This window comes from Lates calcarifer, linkage group LG9 (assembly GCF_001640805.2).
Source record: "Lates calcarifer isolate ASB-BC8 linkage group LG9, TLL_Latcal_v3, whole genome shotgun sequence".
In the NCBI taxonomy this organism is placed as follows: domain Eukaryota; kingdom Metazoa; phylum Chordata; class Actinopteri; family Centropomidae; genus Lates; species Lates calcarifer.
In genome coordinates, this window is record NC_066841.1 from 4,055,436 (window position 1) to 4,080,439 (window position 25,004).

Here is a 25,004-nt window from a genome sequence, read left to right on the forward strand (position 1 = left end):
TTTTCAACAAATGTTCAGTGATCCAACATCTCACCAAAAAGTAGAGAGAATCCAAACTCTGAAAACAGATTTTTGTATCAGAACTTTCTGTTGCCGCTTATAAATATGTACTTTTATTTGGGTTGGATTTTTCATGCAGAACTTTAAACTTGTAATAGAGTATTTTAACACTGCAGCATTTGTACTCTCACTTAAATAAGGGTTCCGAGTATTTCTTCCACGACGACTTGAGTAGGACAGACTGATACTCCATCCCCAGCGAGGTGACCATCGATGTGCACGCGCGTGGCGGTGCATCCGCCGTGCTGTGTGCGCGCGCATTATAAAAACCCTTTGGTTCACGTACAGAGAGGCTGTGGAGGGGTGGAGAAGAAGTGACTTGTGGGATGCGAAGTAGCCGGCGGCAAGAGAGACAGAGGGGGAGAGAGTGAGTGACACACAGAGAGAAACAACACAGTGAGAGAGGAGCGGGAAAGCAAAGAAGGGGAGTCGTAAAATAATCAGCGTTGCGATCAATTTAGCGCCTGACATCCAGGTTTGCGCATACACACAACAGGGGAGATTCAGCGGAAGAAAAAGTTCAGATCCCACGAACCAGCGCGTGGGAGTGGGAAGCAGGATCGTGACTGACTGAGGCAAGCTCCACTGTCTGTCTCGTCATGGCAGGTAATTGATTTTAAACATTACACACATAAACACCACCGACAGGCCGGCGTTTATGTGTGTAATGTTGGCTTGACGGTTGTGAGGTTTCGCTAACACAGCTTTGGTGTCAGTTCAGCTAACGGTAGCTAGCTAACAAAACTTAGCTAGTGCTAACATTAGCTAGACAGTAAACTGGAGTGTCGTCGCCCATCTGGCCTGTGTTTGCCGACTAAAGCTAGCTAGCCGGGTGCTGATAGCATACGATAGCTGTTTTTACCATTATCACCGGCCCAGGACCAGTCTTGTAAGCTAACTCTGCATACCGCGTTAGCTAAACACAGCTATCCGTGACACTCAGTGCTAACTTCTCGTAGCCGTAACGGTTGATTCTCAGACTTGTGCACAGGTTTTCTAAACCGGTAAATTAAAGTACCTGATCTGCTGTTACGATTGAAAAATTAAACAAGTAGCTAGAGACAGAATTGGCGGTTTCCACTCCAGTGCACATATTTCTCAAACATGCCACGACTGGCTTGACAAAGCTAACGTTAGCTCAAACTTTGACATTGCCCACATGCAGGCTAGCACTCCGGGCCTGCTGCATGCTGACCAAGCTTTTAAATATTATGTGCAATTTCTGACTTAAAAGACTGAAGAGTCAGAGAGCGAGTGTTGTGAACGTAAATATACCTCAGTGCTGAAATCCGACCCAGATAGTAAAGGATTCGTTTAACCAAACGTAGCATTTCACATTTCATTCATCAGCTGATACGTGAGCAGTGAATGTTGAAAATGATAAAAAATTATATATTATGTGCGACTTTAGTTCCCTGTAGGCAATTGAGATTGATGGCTGTTTAATCATACAACAAAAATAGGTCACTAGTAATATATTTAGTGCATGTGTTCCATCCATTTGGGCGGGGAAGTGACACTGATCTTCAGGCATTGCATATTATCCTCTAGTTGAAACTGATTGGTGAGATGATTTGGATGTTAAAACACCTGTTTGTTCTATGCATTTTCTTCTGCAGTGGATGCTGGCAGTCTGTAAGAGTGTTACATTTTGTCCTGACCAGCACCAATCCTATCCTGGCATTTTGTTTTAAATCATGATTCATTTCAGAATACGCTCATGATGAAGCCACTATGACTCATAAACGTCCTTGATTGTTCTGCAGAGCTAGTCCACAATGCACAGACATTGATATCAACAAATCAGACCTGTTTTAATTGTGTAATAACAGAGATGATCATGTGTCAAAATATGCAGAATTCAACTACCCTCCTTGTACAATGAGATTTCTTAATGGAGAACCTGTTGAGGCGAGTGATGGAGGTCATTATCACTAAAGGCGGCATGTTTTTTCTTGTTGATGTTTATCATACGAGCTTGGTGGAGAGCATCTCCTACTGCTGTAACATTTGCCCTGGCCTAAGAATGAATTTACCTTATTTGTTTCTAAGATCTGGATTTGAATCACTATCTATAAACACAATGTGCAATCAACCTTTTATCTCAAAGTGAGAAAACCACAGTGCCAACCAAGACTTGATTCTGATTTTAGACAAATGAGAAACTGCTTTACAGTAATGATTTGGAGGATGCATTTATACACTCAATGAATAGTAAAGATCTTTCATTGTTGTTTGGAGGCTAGACTTGCAGAAGTTGTGAGAGGATATGTGCACATGTGTGACCACACACATTTTTGCAATGTTTCTGCCATATGTCTGTAGGTCCAACATCATTTCATTTATCCCTCCCAGTCTGAGAGTGACGACATGCTCAAACAAAATCTTTCTTTACGGAGGTGCTTCTTTTGAATTACTTGCATGTACATGCAAGGAAAATCCAAACACATGATCAGCATAGTGTTTTGACATACCACCTCAGTTACTGCTGAGGCACTCTGGTTTCATTTTTCAACCAAAAATTTGAAACCTGGCCAACAACCACTTGTATGTCATAGTTGATGCTCACAACAATAGAGTTAAGAACTGAGAAATGTCAGAAAGCTTCATATTAAAGTATATGCAGTAAACTTGCAGTCAACCAGAATTTTACTTCCTTTTCATCTCTGCAGGACCTGGAGGTGACATGCAGTGGTGCTTCTCTCAGGTGAAAGGAGCCATCGATGATGACGTAGCTGAAGGTATGAGCTCTGCTAAAAATTTAGTATTCATAATTGTAAATCACAGGTGAGAATGTGGGGGAAAATATGATAGGTAATACACAGTAGCTTGCGGTGAGTGAGCAGATAGTGGCTCAACTTCTTCCTCATTTTTTTTATTTTCACCAGCTAGATATAGCATGATTTAGCTGTGTTGCAATGTGATGAGCCGTGATGCTACGCATTTCAGCCGTGCACTCCCTGTAGTTGGACAATAACATGAGTCTTAACCCTAACTGTAACTCTCCACCTATAACCAAGCTTTGTCATTGCACTAAATTGACTGGCTCTCTCTGTGTGGTCATCATGCAGATGACTAGAGTGAAAGTGCCATTTTTAAAAGGGTCACTGTGAATGTACAACGTGAGGTGGTTCCACTCCTGTGTTCTGTTCTTTAAGCAGACAGCAGCTGGTTTCCTGACTCCTTGGCTGCATGGGAGGTGTAATTCCCGTGTTAAAGTAGTGCTAATACAAACCAAACACTTCCTGCTGTTGCTGTTTCACATTATAAAGCTTTCTACTGGCAAGCTGCTGGAAGGCTGCTGCAAGAAGTGTAGCCTTGTTATCACTGAATTTTGTGACTAAGTCCTTGTGTGTAGATCAATTTTGAATCAAACAGCAAAATATGATATGGATTTTTTCACCCCTTTTTAAAATGGAATAGCCGTTTCTAGTATTTCAGGGAGGAGTAGTACCAGGCACTACTTGTGCTGCACCTACATCATGGACTCTGCTCTCCCTGATGTGTTGCAGGTTTCCCAGCTGTATAGAAATTTGGCAGTAGAGAATGATGGAGAGTTATAGATCCATGAGATATAAATCCATTGTCATCTTTGTAGGGGAATATCTTTGCTCTGCTTACAGTAAGGTATGGATGACCATGTAGCTGGAATCTAAAGAATGAAAACACGTGTTGCTGTAAGATGCGTTGTTCAGTTCATGATGTTCTGCAGCGGCCAGGTATGTTTCAGCCTCGCAACACATTCCTACAATGGATTGCATACTAACAGGCTTTTTCTTTTGTAAACATGTAACCTGAAAACACAAAAATCACTGAATGAGGAGACTGATTTGAAGCTGAGTCGGTGTTGTTTGTGTTTAATAGGCAGGTCAGCCGAGTTAATGAGGTAGGACTGGGAAGATGAGAGAAAACACAAAATGCTCACTGACAGAATTTTATCCAGGCTGCTGTTAAATTGGCTTTGAAAATGTAGCTAGATTATCCAACATGAACACTTGAGTTTGAAGTCTTTAGAGGAAGCTGCTGTTCAGTTTTTGCCTGCTGTGAAACATTTAAAAACCTGATACTGTCATTTAGTTTTTAATTCAGTAATTAAGTTGTGTTTGAGGTGAATTGCTTTAATGTTTCGTGTTGAATGTATGTGTGTGTCTTTCACTTATAAATTATCCCTTGATTTCAAGAATATTTAAGTATCCAATACGTTTTCGTGCTCCACTACTCTTGCTGCAACTGGAAAATGAAAAATCCTGGCCCAGAAGCGATACTTTTGAGACAGTTATAGTCTCTTGAAGAGAATGTGAACTTGTGCTGTACATAAGCAGAATGCCTGCACAGCTCAGTGGTTAGCACTGTTGTCATAACATTGGGTTCAGCATTAGGTTCAAACAGTTTGCAGTTTGATCCCACTCTAATGCATAAGCAGATCAATTAAAAAATTCCGTTTGTGGTGAGGGCAATTTTGTGATCAATTTAGTGTTTGCATAAGTGGAGTTTAGTTGTTTGGAAACAACTTGCAGCTTTCTGGCTGTCACACTGTGTTTGTCCTTTTAAAATATTGCAGAGTTTGAGTTTTCATTCATTGCTCATATCGATGAGAACTGAACCTTCCATATATGCACATGGTTTTCAACTTCAACTTTTTCTCTGTGTTGACCTTTCAAAGGCTTCATTATTGGGCTATTAAAAAAATTATGATAGCTGGTAGATAATGAGATAATTGGTTAGTTGCTGCTAGAGGAACAGTTTTACATATATCCTCTCAAGCAGCCTAGCTGCTAGCTGACATGTATTAGCCCTTACATCAGGCCTCAGGGAGTATGATGTTCACAAAGACTTCCTACTACAACCTTTTACAACATTGTCTTTCTGCTCCATTGGGCAACAAAGGGTTAAGAGAGAGAGCGAGAGAGAGAGAGAGAGAGAGTGTGAGTGTGAGTGTGTGCTTCGCTTTATAAAGCAACATAGTGCTCCTGGGGTAAATATGTAATGCTGTCTGAGTAATGGGGGGGGGGGAAAACTAGGTTACTGATCATTTTTGTCTGCTCTACATGCTCTGACATCCGTTTGCATTTCCGGCCTCCACGCTCGCCCAGCTAGAGAGCTCTGATTCTTGGACTGTTATATACAGGGTTAGTTGGGATTAACTGACTTGTTCCTCATGGTCTTTAGCACTGGGAAGATGTTTTTCTATTTGCGTACCCCAATTTGAAAATAATATTGTTATGGATGTAAGCTTTAAAAGTTTGTTATGTCTCTTTGTTTTGCAGCGGACATCATATCCACAGTTGAGTTTAACCACACAGGGGAGCTGCTGGCCACAGGAGACAAGGGTGGGCGTGTAGTCATTTTCCAGCAGGAAATAGAGGTACAGCTGCATGCTGACTTTTATTCCCACACACTATCCATTTTAGAAGAGGTCGACCCTTGGACTCAATTATTGAGTAGTTTAAAAAAACTGATGATTTTATTCTGAAAACTATTATGAAAGCAAAAACATGAAGAGTATGAGTTTTAAATTTTAACTGCTGGTTCACTTTAAGTCCATGCCACTTATATTTCTCAGTAAAAGTAGCTGTCAGTGTTCTTTAAAATATCAATATGTCTTTTTGAAATGAAACTTCAAAACAGAATAAAAATCCTGACACTGGCTTGTTCTGGTTTAACATCAGCTCCCTCTGTCTCTGTCTGATACTTTGCATGGCTCCTGACAGAATAAGAGTCAGCCTCAGTTCCGGAGTGAATACAATGTTTACAGCACTTTCCAGAGCCATGAGCCAGAGTTTGACTACTTGAAGAGTTTGGAAATAGAAGAGAAGATCAACAAGATTCGCTGGCTCCCTCAGAAGAATGCTGCTCAGTTCCTGTTGTCAACTAATGGTGAGTTTGGCATTTTACCTGAGCATGTGACCACATGTTGAACAACGAACTGTAGTGACTTTAAAATCACTTCTGACAGAGTAAGTAAATATATCTCTTTACACATGTAACAGTCAAATGTGAAAAAGGACTGGAATTCAGAGAACATGATGCAGTAATTTCCTCTCTTTTCCCACCTTGGGCAGATAAGACAATTAAATTGTGGAAAATCAGTGAACGAGACAGGAGACCAGAGGGCTATAATCTCAAAGAGGAGGATGGACGCTACAAAGACCCCAACACTATCACGTCACTGCGGGTAAGTACTTCAACACAACCAGTGTTCAGTTTTGAATTGGGTTACCTGCAATCTACTTAAGAGCGTATGTTTCTTGCAGAACTTTATTGCAACTTAAGTTTCACTCTGTCAGTTTATATAGTAAAGACAGCCATTGGGGTGTGAGGTGTTTCCTCTCTCTGTTTTGTATGTATAAAGTAGAATAAACTGACAATACAGGTATAGTTTAGTTCAGAGTTCAGCTCTGCCCAGCTCTGTGGGGTTTGCTTCCTTGTGGAGTGTATTCAGTGTATTGATGAAGTGTATGAAAACGTCTGTATAGGGTCACCAAATTAAATGTATTTAAAAGAATTCCTTAAGTCTTAATTTTCCCTGCCCTAACAGGTGTTACCAAACTAGTCGAGCACTGTTTGCGCTGACAAAGTCCTGAGAAGATGTGTCATCAGGCCAGAATAACTGAAAATGCTTGTGTGGGTGTGATATAGGTGTGGTGGGGCTTCACCTGTGGGGACTGTTTATCTATCAACGTGCATCCTCACAGGTGACACCTTTGTACGACGTGCAAGAAATAAACGGTTGCATATCTAAATTGTAGGAGAAGATACTACCTGTAGTTTTAACATTTTCATGGTGAAATATCGTCAATTCCAAATCATTCGAGAACCTTGGAAGCAAAATATTAAACATGGATCTGTCAGCAGTCAGGAAGGGCTACCGGTTTGCTTTCTGTTCTGTTGCTAGCAGCAAAGAGAGTGCAACTCCCAATTGGTGTGACTACAGTTGCTTACTGAGCTAATGTCAGGACTGTCACAACCATGCACCTTCTTGGTGCACAGTTATGAAGGCATTCAGACAAAAAGATCATGTTTTACATCTAGCACACAAAATGTAAATAATTGAGGTTTAAATAAAGGCACATAAAGGTCTTCTTCACCATGGATTCAGTAGTTCACACTCATTCTGCACCCAACAAATGCTTCACAGACCGCTTCACTTCTGTTATTATCTGTTAACATCTGTTATTATCTGTTTCATATAATCTGTTACAGACCAACATGAGATGGGTGACTGAAAAAAGCAGCTGAAATGCATCCTGTATAGAGAGGGTGTTAGTGCTTTATATTTCATCCAGCTATTTGAATGTATACTGGAGTACCCACTGGCTACATGCTCTGGTAATTAAACACAGAAAATAACTTCAGCTGTTTGTTCTTTTTTCAGGTACCAGTTTTAATACCCATGGACCTCATGGTGGAAGCCAGTCCACGGAGGGTGTTTGCTAATGCCCACACCTACCATATCAACTCTATCTCAGTCAACAGTGACAACGAGACTTACCTGTCTGCAGATGACCTCCGCATCAACCTCTGGCACCTTGAGATCACTGACCGTAGCTTCAGTATCCTTAAATACATTTGTCTGTTGCATGTCTGTTTGTGTACGTGTCTAAACCATGAAACTTGTTACCTGGACATAAGATTATCTAATGCCAGAGAGATTGCCAGGTATAAGCAAAAATGTTGTTGTTAAATGTCAGTATGAGCAGTGTTTATGCATGGGGTAGCATAATACTGTCACAAAACCTACCTAACCAACTGTCACCCCTGATGGTTTTCCCTCCAGACACCATTAATCTTTTGGACTGGTCCATTATTTATTAATACTCTGTTCAGGGGATTGCTATGATTCTCAGAGCAAACCTTAGCAGAATGTTTGGTGCTGAGAAAAATGCACAGTACATACTATCTCGAGTTCTTAAACCAGGTTAGTTGTGATCTGGAAAGGGTTATTCCTTTTAACCACATGCTCTTCAGATATTGTTGACATTAAACCAGCCAACATGGAGGAGCTAACAGAGGTGATCACAGCAGCAGAGTTCCATCCGCATCAGTGTAATACCTTTGTCTACAGCAGCAGCAAAGGAACCATTCGTCTGTGTGACATGAGGGTTTCAGCACTATGTGACAAGCACTCCAAATGTGAGTACCCACTTCGTTCAGTTTTAAACACCATATCTATAATTCAAAAGGTGGATTACGTACTCATTATGCTAAGTCCTTTGAACAATACTTAGGATCTATACAACATTGTTAGAGAATACAGCAGTTTAATTTTATGCCTTTTGACTTGTATTTATTTCAACCTACTTTCTCTTGTCCAGTGTTTGAGGAGCCAGAAGATCCCAGCAATCGCTCCTTCTTCTCTGAGATCATATCCTCAATCTCAGATGTTAAGTTTAGCCACAATGGACGCTACATGATGACCAGAGACTACTTGTCTGTGAAGATTTGGGACCTGAACATGGAGAACAGGCCAGTGGAGACCTATCAGGTGAGACTGACAAAGACGTTGGCCATTTCCTGTCATTATAGTACTCTACAGCACAGACAGTGTTTATGCATTACACCATTTGAACTAAAACTTGAACAAAATTTTGTTTTTCTCCTAATTCAACATTTGCATTTTGGGGAAAGACTGTCACCCTGTTAGATCCCATTTCTGAGTGAATTTAGCATTGTTCAAAGTCAGATCATTTGTTTTCCTACAGTCTCAACAAAAATATATCAGTGTAGTATTTATTTCAGGCCTGTTATTATATTGTTCATGTAATAATGTACCCACATCCAGTGAATGAAACACAAAATTTCATTTGAATCCCTTTTCAAAATGAATTCAATTTGCAATGTGCATTTAATCTTTTTAAACCTAAAGACTTATTTTTATTGATTTATTTTTAGCATAGTGGCCACACCTTTTTTTAATTTTTTTTTTAAAAGTCATTCCTTGTAATTTCATATAGCCACCACTGGGAGGCATTCTAGATATGTTTTAGTAGTTTTCCTTTGCATTGACTATTGTATACAAACAAGTTTTTCCATGGTGATAGGCTTATACATAATGTGATAAATTTACACATGAGCCATCGACATGATTAAGTCTGATTTTATGTGAGTCTTTGCCTTTGATCATTACAGGTTCATGAATACCTGAGGAGCAAGCTGTGCTCGCTCTACGAGAATGACTGCATCTTTGACAAGTTTGAATGCTGCTGGAATGGCAATGACAGGTGAGGACATGCAGGGGGTAGACAGATGCCCTTATATTAAAACATTCGCCATTTCATTTGACTGCAAATCTCGACAAATATATTTTGATGTCTGAATCTCTTTTTATTGCTCAGAAATTCTGCTTTTGGCATTCAGTCAATTTTTATCCACCATTTTGAAGTGTTTTGTAATTCTGGTTAAGTTACTTAAAATACCTTTTAATATTAGAGATCACTTGTGTTTAAGTCTCACACACACCTTTCTGTGTGTCCCCACATCAGTGTGGTGATGACTGGCTCATATAACAACTTCTTCCGGATGTTTGACCGTGGCCATAGGCGGGATGTAACCTTGGAGGCGTCCCGAGAAAACAGTAAGCCCATGCAGGTCCTAAAGCCCCGCAAAGTGTGCGCAGGTGGCAAGCGCAAGAAGGATGAAATCAGCGTAGACAGTTTGGACTTCAACAAGAAGATCCTTCATACTGCCTGGCATCCCCAGGACAACATCATTGCAGTGGCGACGACCAACAACCTCTACATATTCCAGGATAAAGTGAACTAACTACGGGGTGAGCCTTTGTGAGACCTGGCGTGGGTGATGTCATGTGTGTACCACCTGCAGCCTCACAGCCTCATCCAGAGTGATCTGTGGTAATGCCGATAACCAGCATCCCTGTCCGTTGCTACTGGGTGACCAGACTTTGCCACTTTGTTCTAGATGTGGACAGAGGAAGCCTCACTCTTGCCCATCATCAGCCTGTTTGTGGCAGAGTGACACCTGCCTTGTTGTTTAAGTGATGTTGTGCCAATTTTTTTCCTTTGACATGTTTTTTTTTCCCCCCTTTTTTTTGCTAGCCCACCTGCCCTTTTCTTCCCCAGGGGTAACATGGGTAAACCAGTTTAATTTACTTAAAATTCTGAATACACTTATTTTTATACCCCCCCCCCCCCCAAACGGCTCTGTGGTAGACAACAAAAAACACTTATTTAGTATGTCCCCTTATTGTCCTGTGCCATCGTAGTGTTTATTTTTCTAAGAAAAAATTGCCAGTCTTTTTTTTGTGCATACACCTTTTATTAATTCATCCATTATACTGTCATAGTATTCTTTGAATCTCTTTACATGTCTCCTCTCTTTCATTAAACCATGCATACTCAACAGTTTTCTTTACACACTAGACTGGACAGCAACACCTCAGCGGTCGCCTCCAGCAGTTTGAGAAGTACAGTTCACAGATACAAAGCCCAGTCCAGTGAGGTGTCATCCTGCTCTGTCACTGTGCTTTAGGCTCTGGCTGGCCAGACAGGTCTAGTCTCTAAAAGATTTCTTTTCTTCTGGATTGGCTATGTGTCTTGACATCTGTGCATTGGTTCCTCTTTCTCCTTTTGTTTTTGTGTTCAACAATAGTCAGGTATAAGAGATAGCCTATTCAAAGATAATTATTATGATTGTCATATTTATATTAAAAAAAAGTTAAAACGTCACCAGATTTGTTCCGTCCTATTTTGTGAAATGAAGCTGGACCTCACACATATCTTTTTTTTGAGTGACCTTAAGTATTGTCTTCCCATGTTGTACCACAGCTCTGAAGCAGTACTTCACAACAGGGAAAACTTTGATTTGACACTGGACTATCTCTAACTGCACCAACTAAAGTACTTGGATGTCTGTGTTGTAAGACTGCAGTTTAAATGAAAAACATTATTTGAGGCATTAAGTCACTTAAAGTGTTTGTTTTAACTACTGCAGACATTATTACTGCTACTGTATGTGATGGTACAATAAGCTGCCCAAGGACTTGCAGCAGTTGATGTCTCCACACCGTATTTAAAATGTGGACAGTTCAGACTATATTGATGCCTCTAGTAATGTATAACTACAATTTTAATCTATGACAGTGAAGATAATAAAGGAACTACTTTTTGCATTCTTGTGATTGCCTGGGATTTCATCAGTATTCATCTTGTTTTATGCAATTTTATTTGTTGACCATGTTGATGCCTCTCTGGTATCAGTTGCTGAATTAATTATAAGGTATCAGAGACCCATTTTTACACTATAAACAATCAGGACCAGCTGATTCATCACTGATCTGGATGCCTTCAGATGGCGAAGCATGTGGTTTGAGTCCCAGTTCAGGTCTCTGCTGTATTTCACAAATTAAAAAAATTGCATGCACCTGGCATTCCAGGTGTAAAACCAGCTGTGTCCCCGGTTTAACCCACGGACAAAATGAAAACCAACCGCTCCCTGGTACTTGATAAACCACTTAAGGTTAATTGAAATCAGCTGATGATGTGGTGTCTGGTTGCTGAAAATTAGTCCTGGAGCGCACACACATCTGCCTCATGTCTCGACTGGCGCGTGGTCCTGTGTACGTGTGTGCATGCACGCCTCCTCCTGCACGCGTGGACGAATTGAACTATAGCACTAATCCATAGATTAGGCGTCCCAGTTTCAGTCAATAACCGATGTTATTACTACATGCATGTCATCGCCGCTGCAGGTGTTTTTTCCCCTGGTCGTTATGTAATTCGACTCTCTCAACCTCTTTTGTTATCAACTGGACGGTCTGACGTCATCATCCAGCTCCGGGAAGGTCTGAACGGCTCGCGCCTGCTGCCTCCAGACCAGCTAACGGACGAAAACAAAACGGCAGCGGCGTTGTAGCGTTGGCTTTAGCTTAGCTAGCCGCTTACCGAGAAAACGGGGCTAGAAGGCGACACGGGTCAGTTGTACTATCGCAACGTCTGAATGTGTGCAGATAAGGTAGCGCGCGTTTTTCACTGACTTGAGCTTTTTATGCAACCCGCCCTGCTCACCAGGCACGACGATGTCCGACGCTGCTAACACTACTTCTACAGACAACAACGGAGACTCCGGGCTAAACGGTAAGCTAAACTTAAAAGACCAGTCTGTCAGTGTGTTTTCTCTGAAAGTACACAACTGTGTGTTTATAATAAATACACAGAGGGGTTTTAATCATTAAAGGTAGTTTAATTTGGCCGTTAATGTTTTTTTTCGCCGAGAAGCTACATTGAAGGGGGAGGAGTAAGAACGCTATGTTCCGTGTGTTTATTGACAGTGGGTGCACCAATGGCGTTTCGACAGGTTTGATTGACAAGCCGGTGAGCCAATCAGCGATCCACGCGGAGGGGTGGAGGTGGGTTTAAGGGTCGTCAACAAGGCGAGATGGAAGAAGTCGTCAGAACTAGCAAAAATGGGAACATACAAATTTGGACAAGTTGCACGTAGTTAAAGCCAGCGTAGACATACAAGTTTATGCCACCGTCCAGGCTTTTATATATATTATTTTTCGATTTCAGCCTATATAAAAGATAATCAAAGTAGTAATCCCTTTTAAAATAATTACTGTTTATTTCTTAATAGACAACTCAATTAGCATTTGGCATAAAGCATTTTAGACAGTGCTTTCATAGTTTCATGCGTGTGGAAATATAGCCGCTAAACACTCGGTTACATAAATGGGATAGGCTTACACTGAAGACCTCGCCTTTCATAGACCATAGAGACGTAAACAAAGGCATGTTTATTGCACTGCTGCACTGACTCAGGGGCCTGCTCGCAGTGCTGCTGTGGTTTAACTTTTACCATACTATGGGGGGCCGTGACTTGGCATGCTATTTATGGCCACAGTGACAAGGGGACAGACGTTCTGGACGTGCGGAGGGTGGAGAGTTACAACACACAGCAGTGAAGGAACATGGAGGCAGGTCGATTCAAAGCCACAATCTGGGCAGGAATCAAACTTTCCAGCAACTTTTCTTATTTAAGAGAGACAGTTATTTAAGTAGGCCTAGACAACCAGTGATGGATAGTTACCTTTTAAAAAATGAAGCAAGCAAGCTGTTTGCTGGTGGCTGGTAATACATTCTACCCTGGTTTATGAACGAAATTTGTGCATTCACTAGTATGTTATATTGCATCTTTCCTGTGTTGTGTAAGATTGAAAGCAACAAATGTTGCTTTTATGAGAGACAGTTTTGTTATTATGCTCAAGTCTGGTAGTTCTGTTGTGTTTCGTAAAACAGAGGAATCTTTTGTATAGATATCTCTTGGAAAACCTGATTAGTGAAGGCCCATAAACACTGCCGAAGGACTGGGTATTTTAATTTGTCAGGAGCACCATAATCCCTTGCTACCACATTAACCCAACACCAGTTTTGCTAAACTTACTTTTGGGTGATAATCTGACTGAGCCAGAATAATTTAAATCATAAATGATAACATTCACATCATATTTTATTGGACATATATACACTTCAATAGCTGAGACACAGCTTTAGGGACAATAAGACCCTGCACTAATCAGATAGAGGGGCCAGGGGTGTGCTCTGTAATCTGAGACGTCATTATTTTTGGCGTTTCCCAGAGCTCTCACACCAGGTATTTTATCTAATACCTGTGATCATCAAGTGAGAAGCTAACTCAGCCCTACTCCCTCCTGTCTGAGCCTCAGCATCACTGGATCAAAGAGGTCACATCGCGTCTGCCTCCTCTAAACCCACCCAGCAGCTAATAACGGTCCTGTGGCCAGAATGTTCGGAAGCGTCAGCTCCATGGCAACGTGGTTTTAGTCCACGGAGTGGAGACAATGGGCTGTCGACAGCAGCTTGGCTCACAGTCCGCCATGTAATCCACAGGATGAGTGCGAGTGCTGAGTCGAGACCTGTTTAGGGGGAGGGGTGCATGGCCTGGGTAGTGGGTATAGCTGGCCTGATTCCTGTAAAATGCAGTCCCCTGAAAGCTCATGTGAACATGGTGTTTACTTACTGTTACAGGGTTATGTGACCTGCGAGGGAGGCCTTCCTCTTTTTTATTTTGGTGAAGACAGAAGGAGGAGAAGTGTTTTTAAAGCTGCACGACAATGCTGGATATTAAAGAAATCCCCTCTCCCACCCCCCCCATTCTCCAAATTCTTGCCTGGGATAACCAGCCCCTTCTCTATATTTGTAACCCAGCTACGACATGCTCTACCTCCTCAGCTGCCAGTCCAAGCCAGAGTTCACATACAAACAGGGAGAGCATCATATATCACAGTCAAGGTCTACAAGAAACCACTGCACATACACGGGCAGGCATTTACTGCCCTTTCATCACACAGCAGTAAATAGAGCTTTACTCTTGAACTTCTGTGACTGGCAGTCTCGGGCTGTCTGTCTTGTTGTTGCCTCCAAGCTTAGGATCCAGAAATCATTTTGACATCGTCCCTCTTTTTCTGATCCCCCTATTTTTCTTTGGCCTTCTTGAGTAAAGGCCTTTTTGCTCCACTTTGTGGGAGTGCTGTGGCTTCTATGACACCCAATTTGACTCAGAGACAAGAGATAGATATTTTGACATGTCATAACAGGAAAAACACAAGCACAATTAACATTAATGACAGCTGTAAATCCATTGAGGTGTGCCAGTTCCCAGGCCCCTGTATTGGGCTATTGTGCATACTGGCTCACCAGGATGCTAGAAAACGAAAACAGCCACCATAAATCTCATCCTGTGCCTGTTCTGCTATGACAAGTCAAATGCCTGCTGTGAAAAAGGTCTTTGCAGGCTCTAACTAACTTTACTCTCATTGATAGTTCAGGCAGTATATCAGAAATTTAGCACTCTGTGAGAAGAAGAAAATAATACTTTCACCACACACAAAAATGATTATTCTAATGAATCAACAAGAAGACATTAACATGACTCGTTTGATCTGATCACGAGTGGACAGCTCAAAGTACAGGTGTGAATGCACCCAAGGTGCATTGAGAACATATTAAGATCCGATTGCTTGGACCACAGTCCTCAGGTGGTCTGGACAACTTATGGCCACGTTCTTTTAGCAGTGTGTACGTGAATGTGTCCTGGGTCACATTGAAGGACCGACATATGCATCTATTTGCATATAGAGCAAGGAAATGAGATCCGATCACATGTGGTCACTTGAGACACATGAGGCGAATTCTAATGCTGGTTGTGAAGTGACTTACTTAAAGCTGTTTACTCGTGATAGGATCATCCAAGATTCATGTTAATGTTATGTCATGGCCCTCTGGGCCCCTTGAATGTAAAAGAGCCATCATAAGTTCCTAGTGCTTTTTCTGCTATGACAAACTGTCTGCAGTGAAAAAGGTCTGTTGGAAGCTCAGTGCTAGCACAAAGTGAAATTATGTATCAAAGCCTCTGATATGATCAAAATTACTTCCAGATCATAAGAGGTGTTTCTCTGCTGTAAAAGCACAGGCAGGATATTATTTGTGAAATCTTACCAAAAAGGAGGTTATATACACCAAAATGAAAAAGGTCAAATTTCACTTCCCATTTACACACTAATATTTTTAGTGGCAAATATAACCAAAAAGCCTGCTCTTGGGGCATATCAGATCTTGCTAGGAGCAGGATATTGGATTCTCAGTTTATTGCCATGACTGGCAGTAAAAGTGGCATTAACTTTGTCTGTTTCTCCCCACAGGGTCTTGGGTGGAGCTGGAGATGAACAGAGGTGCAGCTGGCTCGGCCCAGTCCTCCTCCACAGCCAGCCCAGCCTCGGGCCTGCTGCCCCTCCCTCAGGTGGAGGAAGAGGAGGCCATGGTGGGGGGGCTAGAGCACGTCCCGTCCTCATCTTCAATCCACAATGGAGACATGGAGAAGATCCTGTTGGATGCGCAGCATGAGTCGAGCCGCAGCAACTCCTCCTGCGACAGGTAATGTTAGAAATCCTCTGAAGGTGTTTTGATTCAGTTGTTGAAGGGACCCTGACCTACTAGTAGTTCATGGGAAAAGAATTGCAATTCATGTAATAATACTGCATAAATAACACATAGAAAAAAGTTAGTTAGTTCCACCACAATGGAAATGTTCAAAGAAAGTCACGGGTTCTTGGATACATGCAAGCCTGTGTTTATAGCTGCGGAAGATTAGGTCACGTGGTGAAGCTGATTCTTGTCTAAAGTTCCTCTTGACTTTCATTCAGGTTTCAGCCTGTTTCAGAAGACACAGCACCATTGATTTCCAGAGCTAAAGCCAAAACAAAATCACTGATGCACAGTTCTAGGATGTTTAGAAACTCCTACTTACCATCTTACTGTTTCCATTTGTTAACAATGTTAGTGTGAAGTCTCAAAATGGCACCCTGCCTCTCTATCTCCATGGATGGTGTAATAGTAGAAATTAGGTGCTGGGACTACTGAAAGGATTTACATATAATCAGTTGAATTATTCCTCAACTGTTGGTAATTGTTAAATGTCTGTGTAGGCTGTGTCTGAACCACATTTGGTCACAAAGTCAGCTTTTGCAAGATATTTTTAGGTTACTTTTTGGCTCTTAATCACACGCAGTACTATTATTATTAGTTTTTATTTAAATAAAAAGCCTAGTTAATATTTGAATTGGAAAAAAGAATACAAAACCACTCTTTTTCTTTTTAAACCTCATCTGTAATCATTAGCACATTTGCATTGTCTTCCACTTGTTCTCTTTCCCAGAATCAGTAGAAGCAGGGAATGATGATCCTTAAAATGCAGAGAAAACAGCAGTGTTGAATAATTCGCCTGAAATATATCCCTTGAGCCAAATGCTCTCAGCCTGGATATCCCAGGTGGCTGTTTATCTGCTAATAATGCAATAAAAGCTCACTGGGGAAACTGCCCTGGGTTTTTAATATTAGACTTAGCTTTTCAAAATACTTAACTTTCCTTAGTATTACAGTGGAAAAATGAATTACTTCGTAAACAAAGAGTGGCTTCTCTGTCTATAATTACATTGTAAACATGTTGAGTCAGTTTTGACTTCAGCTTGACAACTGCTCAGGAGTTGAGTTGGCTTCTGAAAATAAAATGACGTGTTCTCTCACAGCGTGCCTCCCATTTTATTGAGCATGTTAGAAAAATCCTGACCCTTCAGGTCACAACTACGTCATGTGCTTGTGTGTAATCTGCGAGGCTCTGATAAAGCAAGCGCTTATCAGAGAGCAGTGCAGTCAGCTGTCAGTGAGTCACCTGAGGATGTTTTCGCGTATCTGAGCCAAGAACACTGCTGCTCAACAACAAGCTGCTCTGAAATGAGCCGAAATACAAACAGCAGCATGGCATGGTCCTAACACTTTTAGAACAGTACAGGTGTCATGTTGCCCAGAGGTAATTAGGAAAATGTTTACTTATCCCTCTAACACACACACCTTAGCACACAGGTCAGAGTACAGGAGCAGTAGGTGAAGGACTGCTAGAACATTCAACTCAAGATTTGAAAGCATTAATACATAGCAAGGAGTGCAAATGGCTGTTATTGATTAATTTTATGTTTACTGACTAATTGATTAAGGAACTAGTAAATAATTTAGTCAGAAGTTTTAAGTAAGGATATTGAAGATTTTCTTGTTTAATTTTAGTATTTTTACTCACCTTTATAATGTCTTAGGACCATGCTGGAAAATACATGTTCTCTCTTTAACCTTTTTGTCTCTTGGATTTGGTTCATTTTGTAAATTTATAAATAAATCAAATGAAAAATCGAATCAAACAACATGGATATGATAATATCAGACAATAAGGAAGGGAAAAGGTGTTTCCTCAGTTGAGCCAGTTATTTTCTATATCACAACACCATGCTGTCTTTGACATGATCATACCTTTTAATGGTTTTGTTGTGCTCCATTAAACCTTAACAGCTTAACTGCCAGCAGAGCCTGTAGCCAAGGCACTGTTGCTATGACTACCTATCATTAAATATCCTTGTGCACTGATTTGGAGTGGTTGTTAAACTTTTGATCTAAGGTGTGTTTGAGGTGTTCTGTCATGTGACCTGCGATTCAAACAGCTGCAAATATTTTTATGAGATGAAGGCTATTATCTCACAAATGAGAATTTTCATAAAGGAAGTTTTGAGTCATGACTTTATGATAACGAAGGCTCTCACTTCTTGTTTTTGCCTCCACCACTACAGCCCTCCACGGCCCCACAGTCCCCAGGACGAAGGACAGATCATCTTCGACGTGGATGTGACCGGCAGGAGAGACAGCCAAGTAAGAGCTTGTGCACCTCTCCATCAGTCTGTTGCCACGGCAACCCCAACCACTGGCCCTGAAGTGGTGTGTGTGTGTGTGTGTATAGACACGAATGACAACTGCTGCCTGCCTTTAGTTTCTATGGCAATGGCACCCAGTGTGGAGTACCGTTTTTCTTCTTCTTCACTACTTTTCTTCTGATGTTGGTCATGGAAAAATGCTTTTGTGTATTTTGCTGTAGTCAAGAACTTGGTTGAGAGTGAGTCTCTGTGTCCATGGCACTCAAATGTACAAATACACTTTCTAAAAAGTGCCTCACTGGTCCTGAAAGAATTGTCATGATAGACAGGAAGCCTGAAGGTCAAAGTTGCTAAGTTATGTATGTTTTTGTATCTTCAGTCAGAAGAGGACGTCTTGGACAAGGAGAGGGACATGGACATCCTAATGAAGGACGCAGATTGGGTTGCTGACTGGTCTAGTCGACCAGAAAACATTCCCCCCAAGTAAGTTTTCAGCTCAGTAAACATCAGCGTGATGTTTCCAGGGCAACAGGGCACACTCACAGCTGCTTGTTTGTTCTGTGGAAGTGGTCTAATGCACACATATAAAGCCAGCTGTCAGAAATTATCTTGGAAAAGGTTACTTTATTTACAAAAGTATGCCTTTTTTTTTTAGGACAAAAATCTTGAGAAAGTTATGCACATTTTATCTTGCTCAGACCATTTTGTTCTTGACAAAATTTACATTTTTTGTTACATCTAAAAACTAATGGTTTGTATTGTTCTTGAGGCAGATGTTACCCAATTAAATTAAGTCATAGCTTTTGGACGATCCACCCAGCCCCTTCCATTACATAAAACTTACAGCTTCTTCTAGCCAGTCTGCCATGGGCTAGCAGCAATAACACGAGTCAGATGTGTGTTTGGGTGTCCGTTTGCAACAACATTGCCAGCATAGTCAGCAGCCTTCTGTGCTGCTACAGGATCAAACATATATACCCTGGGGCCTGGAATAAGAGCAGGTTCCTGTTCTTCATTCTCTTTAAGCAGTAGCAGCCATCATAACCAGCTACTAAGGTACCTAAAGATATAGCTCATCTGACAGCTGACCTCAATTAAAAGATAGACCGTAAAGAAATGAGAGGAGCCCTCCTCCTACATCTCTCTAGAAACCCAAAGTCAATACTTTTCTCTTCCCATAGAAGGTTACACTTAATAGCTAATTTCAGTTCCTGTAATTGGTGTCTTGGTGGCAGCTTCTAAAAAGTCTGTAGAATTACAGTTAATTAATTCCATTGATTAATCAATCCATTATTAGTACATAACAATTTCCCACTGTTATGTCTTTTCAGATGAACTATTCTTCAGAACACACCAGGTATTCAATGTAAAATTACAGAAAACCAAGGAAGGAAACAGATTCTTACATGTGAGAAGCTTTTAGCCAGACAGTGTTTGTTATTTTTGTGAGATGGCTGTGATTATGTTTACCTTGATTACCAGGTGTCAGGTTGTCAGTCAAACTGTGCTGTGTCTAAAGTGACTTGTTACTTGTGCAGGGAGTTTCATTTCCGTCACCCCCGACGCTCCGTAACGCTCAGCATGAGGAAGACTGGGGCCATGAAGAAAGGAGGCATCTTCTCCGCCGAGTTCCTCAAAGTCTTCATCCCTTCGCTGCTACTATCACACATCCTCGCTCTGGGGCTGGGGTAAGAAACAAACACCAGATTTACCTGCCTCGTGACAGTGTGACTTATAAAAGCTCATTTCTGTTTTGGAAAACCAGTGAACACTAAAACTGCACGCTGAAACCAAAATTTAAAACCTTCTTGTAGCCTTTATAAGATCCAGCATCCAAGCATTTAATGTAACATTTGGGTATTGATATTTTGAGGGTAAGCTTTCCCCTGTTAGAAGTTCCTAGTATTTTTATATTGTTTCCCAGATGTTCACAAACCCCAGTAGGGGGAGCTGTATGACTGCAGACACAAGTCAGTGGCGTTCCTGTCTGACAAACTGGCAGCTGAGCAGCTGCTGACTGAAAAGCTGCACACCTGCTGTCTCATAGCAAGAGCCAACCCTCCCAGGAGTCCTCTCTGTCTGTGACAACACATTTTACAATAATCCTGGCTCCTCAGTCACGTAATGGCACAGCAGTGATACCTGAGATGACAGTCTTTTCTTGGATGTGATGCAATAAAGAGTATCATTAACAAACCTGTCATAATTACATCGTCCCTCCTGGACATTCTCAGGTTTGTATGGTTGCATAATGAGTCACTCATGTGTTGTCACAGAACTGTAACTAAATAACATTAATGAAGAAGTTTATTGAAGAAGGACTAAAAGTTTCTGTTTTTTTTTTCTTTCATAATTCTCTTCATTTATATTTTTTTTTGTAAAGGAGTAAAGGCAGAAGAGCTAGTCAGCCTGTTTTCTGTGTGTTCCACATAATCTTTTTACAATGGTTTCTGACAACATGTCATGCACCTATGACACATTTTTATCAACAATACAGGGGAAACTCGTTTTTTCACAAATGTTTTTCAGAACTTTGTGGTGTTCAAATGGAATAAAAGGAAGTTAAACTTTGCCCAAACGTCCAGAGAAGTTTCCAAAAGACACAAGGTCATATTGACAGTGAGGACAAGAGCAAGAGGCTGCTCCATTGTTTGGATTTGACTGATGTGTTCATGGACAGTTTTTTATTTGTTGAAGCAAGAAAATGCTACTGTGAAAAAGGCAGACAGTATGTTTCCATCCACCTATTTTTATACGTATTTTCACTTTGCACAAAAATGAAAACTTCTAATATGTGTGGAATGATGAGACTCTTAACATTCCTTGAAGTAATTAATACATGAGGAAAAAGATGCCATATTTTCATCATGTTTTCCACCAATTCATTTGCCTGCGCTTTTGACGGGTGATTCTTTGGTTACATCATCTTCTTGCGCCCCTTTCCTCTGCAATGGTGTAATGGCACACAGCTGGAGAACTGGCTACACAACATCTTGATGCACCCATCTTCTAACATTTACGTAACAGTAGGGGATGGGAGTGGCCATTGATACAAATTTTCTTTTGCCGATTGCCGACACCCGTGTATGACAAGTCAAAGTCACTGCAGTGAAAAATGTCCCCCAGCGAAGCCTCTTCCCGCATTTTGGAAACCACTGGCTTGACATCCAGTTATTTTCAAGGAATCCATTGAAAGGTAAAGACAGAATATTGAATGTAACTTCATCAACTGAACAATGATTCCTGACCTCAGATCGGGGCATTTACAAGAGGCTGTTGATGACGATGCATTTACCAGTCAAAAATTGTCATGCTGCAATGTTTGACGGCAACTTGTAACCACTCTGCATCTGTGTATCTGCTTTTCAGAGTCTATATTGGAAAGAGGTTGACCACGCCACCCGCCAGCTCTTTCTGAAGCTGAAACTGAAGAAAAGTGCCTGAGAAGTGGCCATGAGTTGTTGGAGAAAGCTTTGCTGTCGTGAGAAGAACGAACGCCTGTCTTTCCTCCCTCCTTCCCTCCCTCCCTCTCTCCCGCCTGCCCCTGCTTCCCCTCCCTGAGATATGACATGTTCTCAGGAGAAATGCATCTGCCTTTTCCCTCTTTCTCCCCTCCTCTTCCCCCACCCTTTTTTTTCTTGATTGGCTGTTCTCTGTCTGTGGATACCCCCTCTCTTCTCTCCCTCCTTAGATCCTTCACTCATTTGTATAAGCTTTTCAAAGAATGAATAAGGTCACATTTCCCTTTCCTCAGCGATTGTGCTCGGATGTTTATAACGGGTGGGTTTTCAGGGAGGGTTGCAGCGTTAAACCAAACTCTTCTACCACACACACTTGCCCTTTGATCATTTGACAACAAGGGAGGACTGTCCAGTTTTTAGAACTGACCACAGATTGTGCCACCTACACTAGTAGCCCAACACTCGACCCCAGAAGGGGTTCGACCAAATTCAGAGTTGGCTACATGAACTGAAAAATGTGATCATGCCTTTTTGAAAGTAGCCATTTTGTTCATCTTCTTTAGCTAGTATTGTCTTTTTTAATTTATTTCACAACAGTGGTGGTTTATTGAGAAGTTGTAATGAAAGGAGTTACCATAGTGGCCATCCCAAACCACAAGCGCTCATGATTTGCACTGGGGGAGTCTCTGGCTCTGTATGCCAGAGGGAGAGAGAGTTATGTGACACTTTTTCACCTTTTCTATGACGGAAAGTAGAAATTAAAATCAGTTAAATTCTGCAGCTGAGTGAATATTTTGCAAAGTGACAATAACTGGAAACCAGGGTGTAGGTGTGTGTTGTGAAGGCATGTAGTGTGTCCCTCTCTCTGTGTGTACACTAACTTAACAGTATTTTGTGGTTGGGTCTTGGGTAACGGCGCTTGCGCAGTCTAGAAAGGTTCGGTCGTCTTTCCAGACTGTGTGTGTCCATGTTGTCCTTCCAGTGAGCCTCCTGGTCTGTCTGCAACATATCGTAGAGCTGGTTTGGTCCTGACCAGTTGGTTCCCACTTACTTTTACTCCATTGTGGGCTGGATATTACATAGGACTGAGCTTATTTTCCTTTAAGTGTGGATTTTTAAGTTATCAGAAAGGATTTGGTACCAAAAAGCTTGAAAACCTGAGAGATGGGTACTGACATTTGTTTTCATGATTCTTGACTGATTATATTTACAAAAGTATAAGACATTTCATTGAAAACTAGAAGTGAAATATTTTACTTTCAAAGTAATAGGGGAATTATTTTTAGACCTATTATTATTGAGGGAAAATTGTCCAGTAGTAGCCAGCCCTGCATTCTAACACTCCATCATGTTTGCCAAAATGTCAAAACAAAACAGGCAGAAATATTTTGTCAAGCTGCAGATGAAGGGGGCTGACACTGATTGGACAGGCAGAAGGCACCCAGTGATCATTTTTTACATTTGTTTGTCTTCCTCAAGTGACACCTCAGACGTGCAGCAGCTTGTAATTGACTGAAGGCAGGGTTGTTAAAAAGCACAGGTACTTGGCTAGCATGTCCAGTGAGGTTGTGTCCTCACACTGCATGATTGAAAAGCTTGATATCAGTCATCGACTTCACTGCAGTATCTCTGAGGTTGGACTGTGGTTGGTTTTGTACGAGTGGACCTTCTGTAGCCAGACCTGGTTCAGTTTGATTTAGAGGTTCAGGTCTCATGGAACACCAGATCTCTAGAGGTTCTTGCATGGCCTGTGATTCTTTTTTTGTTTTGTTTTTGTTTTTCAGTAAGCCTATACCATTCAGAGCTAATTCCTAGAGATTTGGTGTGCTGTGAGACAGCAGATGATTTGTCTTGAATTCCACCAGCACCCTGTGAAAGAAATATTTTCAGTCATTCAGGAACAAGAGAACTTTTTAAACGTATTTGCAGTTTATTTCTCCCTTTAAAGAGCTGGCTGTAGAACAGAGTACAGGTTTTGACACAGAGAGCGACACTTGTACAGGTGAATTATGTTGCCTCTACATGGAACCTGCAATGTCATATTTTGCAGCGTCAGTTCCCTTTTCAAAAATGCATCAAAAGACAGAAAGCGAACAGAGAAAAGAACAGATACAAACTCTTAATGAAACAAAAGAAGAAACTTATGCACCAAAGGAAACTTATTAGTGAGTATTTCATGATTGGGAAAGTATCTGTAAACGCTGAGCTGACTGTACTTTTCCTCACATCAACAGCTGTCTGTTGAGTTAAAGTAAATAGTTTGTGAACCTGTAGGTTGACAGAGAACATGCTCTCTTCTCTTTTAACTTCATAGACAGAGTCATTATCTACCAGCAGCGACCAGGTCAGGGTGTTGACTTTGCTCTCCTTGTCTCCACTTCAGCCACAGAGATACTGCACTGTTGTTTCATGCGACATCCGTGTTTCTGCCTGTGTTTGTTTGTGCAGCGTTTGAAATTGTAGATTATTCTTTCCTGTTTGTTATGGGTTTTTTTCCTGATGTTGGAGGAAGATTATGAACGCACAGTGTGAAAATAAATTCCCTATTGTTGAGGGTGGGACCTGATTTGAATAGGAAAGGTGTGGAAAGAGATTCCCCTCGGATTGCAATGATCTAACAGTAGTTATTGTAATGATGCATTTGCTTTAATTTTCTTTTTTCCCACTACATTGGAAAATTGATAAACATTTTGTCATTAAACATTACCTGAATGAAGCTGTTCTGAGTGCGCCTTTTTAATTTTGACAGCTGAATAAATTACTGTAAACCTCCCACAGGAAACATTCAATCCAGAGTTTTATTATTACTGAAAGTGTAGGACTTTAATTATGTTGCTAATTCACTGGGAATATAAAACTTGCAGAAAAATGAAGAATGCTTTAAATTCTTAAACTGAACAACATTTTTAATGTTCTTTTTTATCCTTAAGTGTTTTTAAATGTTTTATTCAGTTATATTTTTAAATGAGCACTTATGTTCATGAAATAATGATAACATCATAAATCATGCAGCTATGCTTTGGTGGAAAGCACCAAAGCATAGTTTTCCCTTCGTATTATCTAGTCATTTGCATGTGCCCTCATCATTTCAAGTGTTTTGTTTTTCCGTCCACTTGCTTCCACACCCTGTCACCCTCAGCAGCTGGCAGAGTCCACAGCCCGTTGTTTTGGATGTGACTCAAGTCTGCAGCAGCAGAGGCTTTGTGCGTGCCTAGTCAGTTAGCAGACACAGCTGAGACTTAACAGGAAATCACAAG

General features: G+C 41.1%; 2 protein-coding genes across 3 annotated transcripts; both read left to right on the top strand.

The window, feature by feature from the left end:
• The first annotated feature begins 333 nt into the window (after positions 1–333).
• Positions 334–11,188, top strand: ppp2r2ab (protein phosphatase 2, regulatory subunit B, alpha b). The gene is made up of 10 exons (XM_018693089.2): positions 334–666; positions 2,733–2,801; positions 5,328–5,425; positions 5,772–5,937; positions 6,123–6,235; positions 7,436–7,613; positions 8,029–8,193; positions 8,376–8,545; positions 9,190–9,281; positions 9,543–11,188. Exons 1-10 carry the CDS (start codon positions 660–662, stop codon positions 9,820–9,822), a joined length of 1,338 nt encoding a protein of 445 aa, XP_018548605.1. The 5' UTR covers positions 334–659; the 3' UTR covers positions 9,823–11,188.
• A 436-nt stretch (positions 11,189–11,624) lies between these two features.
• bnip3lb (BCL2 interacting protein 3 like b) lies at positions 11,625–24,463 on the top strand. 2 transcript variants are annotated; one of them, XR_007813845.1, is made up of 7 exons: positions 11,625–12,152; positions 15,737–15,968; positions 18,206–18,284; positions 18,666–18,769; positions 19,825–19,974; positions 20,816–21,482; positions 21,656–24,463. XR_007813845.1 is itself a non-coding variant. In XM_018693091.2 (7 exons), exons 2-7 carry the CDS (start codon positions 12,095–12,097, stop codon positions 21,702–21,704), a joined length of 672 nt encoding a protein of 223 aa, XP_018548607.1. In that variant the 5' UTR covers positions 11,637–11,989; positions 12,087–12,094; the 3' UTR covers positions 21,705–24,463. The 2 variants fall into 2 exon arrangements, 1 of the variants encoding a protein (XP_018548607.1); XM_018693091.2 differs by lacking the exon at positions 20,816–21,482 and having other exon boundaries at positions 11,637–11,989; positions 12,087–12,152.
• Positions 24,464–25,004: the final 541 nt, after the last annotated feature.

Coding starts and splice junctions, on each gene's coding strand:
- bnip3lb (XM_018693091.2), top strand. CDS start 12,095: ATGTCCGACGCTGCTAACACTACTTCTACAGACAACAACGGAGACTCC. Junction 12,153..15,736: donor CGGAGACTCCGGGCTAAACG/GTAAGCTAAACT, acceptor TTCTCCCCACAG/GGTCTTGGGTGGAGCTGGAG. Junction 18,770..19,824: donor CCAGAAAACATTCCCCCCAA/GTAAGTTTTCAG, acceptor TTACTTGTGCAG/GGAGTTTCATTTCCGTCACC.
- ppp2r2ab (XM_018693089.2), top strand. Junction 2,802..5,327: donor CGATGATGACGTAGCTGAAG/GTATGAGCTCTG, acceptor TTTGTTTTGCAG/CGGACATCATATCCACAGTT. Junction 7,614..8,028: donor GATCACTGACCGTAGCTTCA/GTATCCTTAAAT, acceptor CATGCTCTTCAG/ATATTGTTGACATTAAACCA.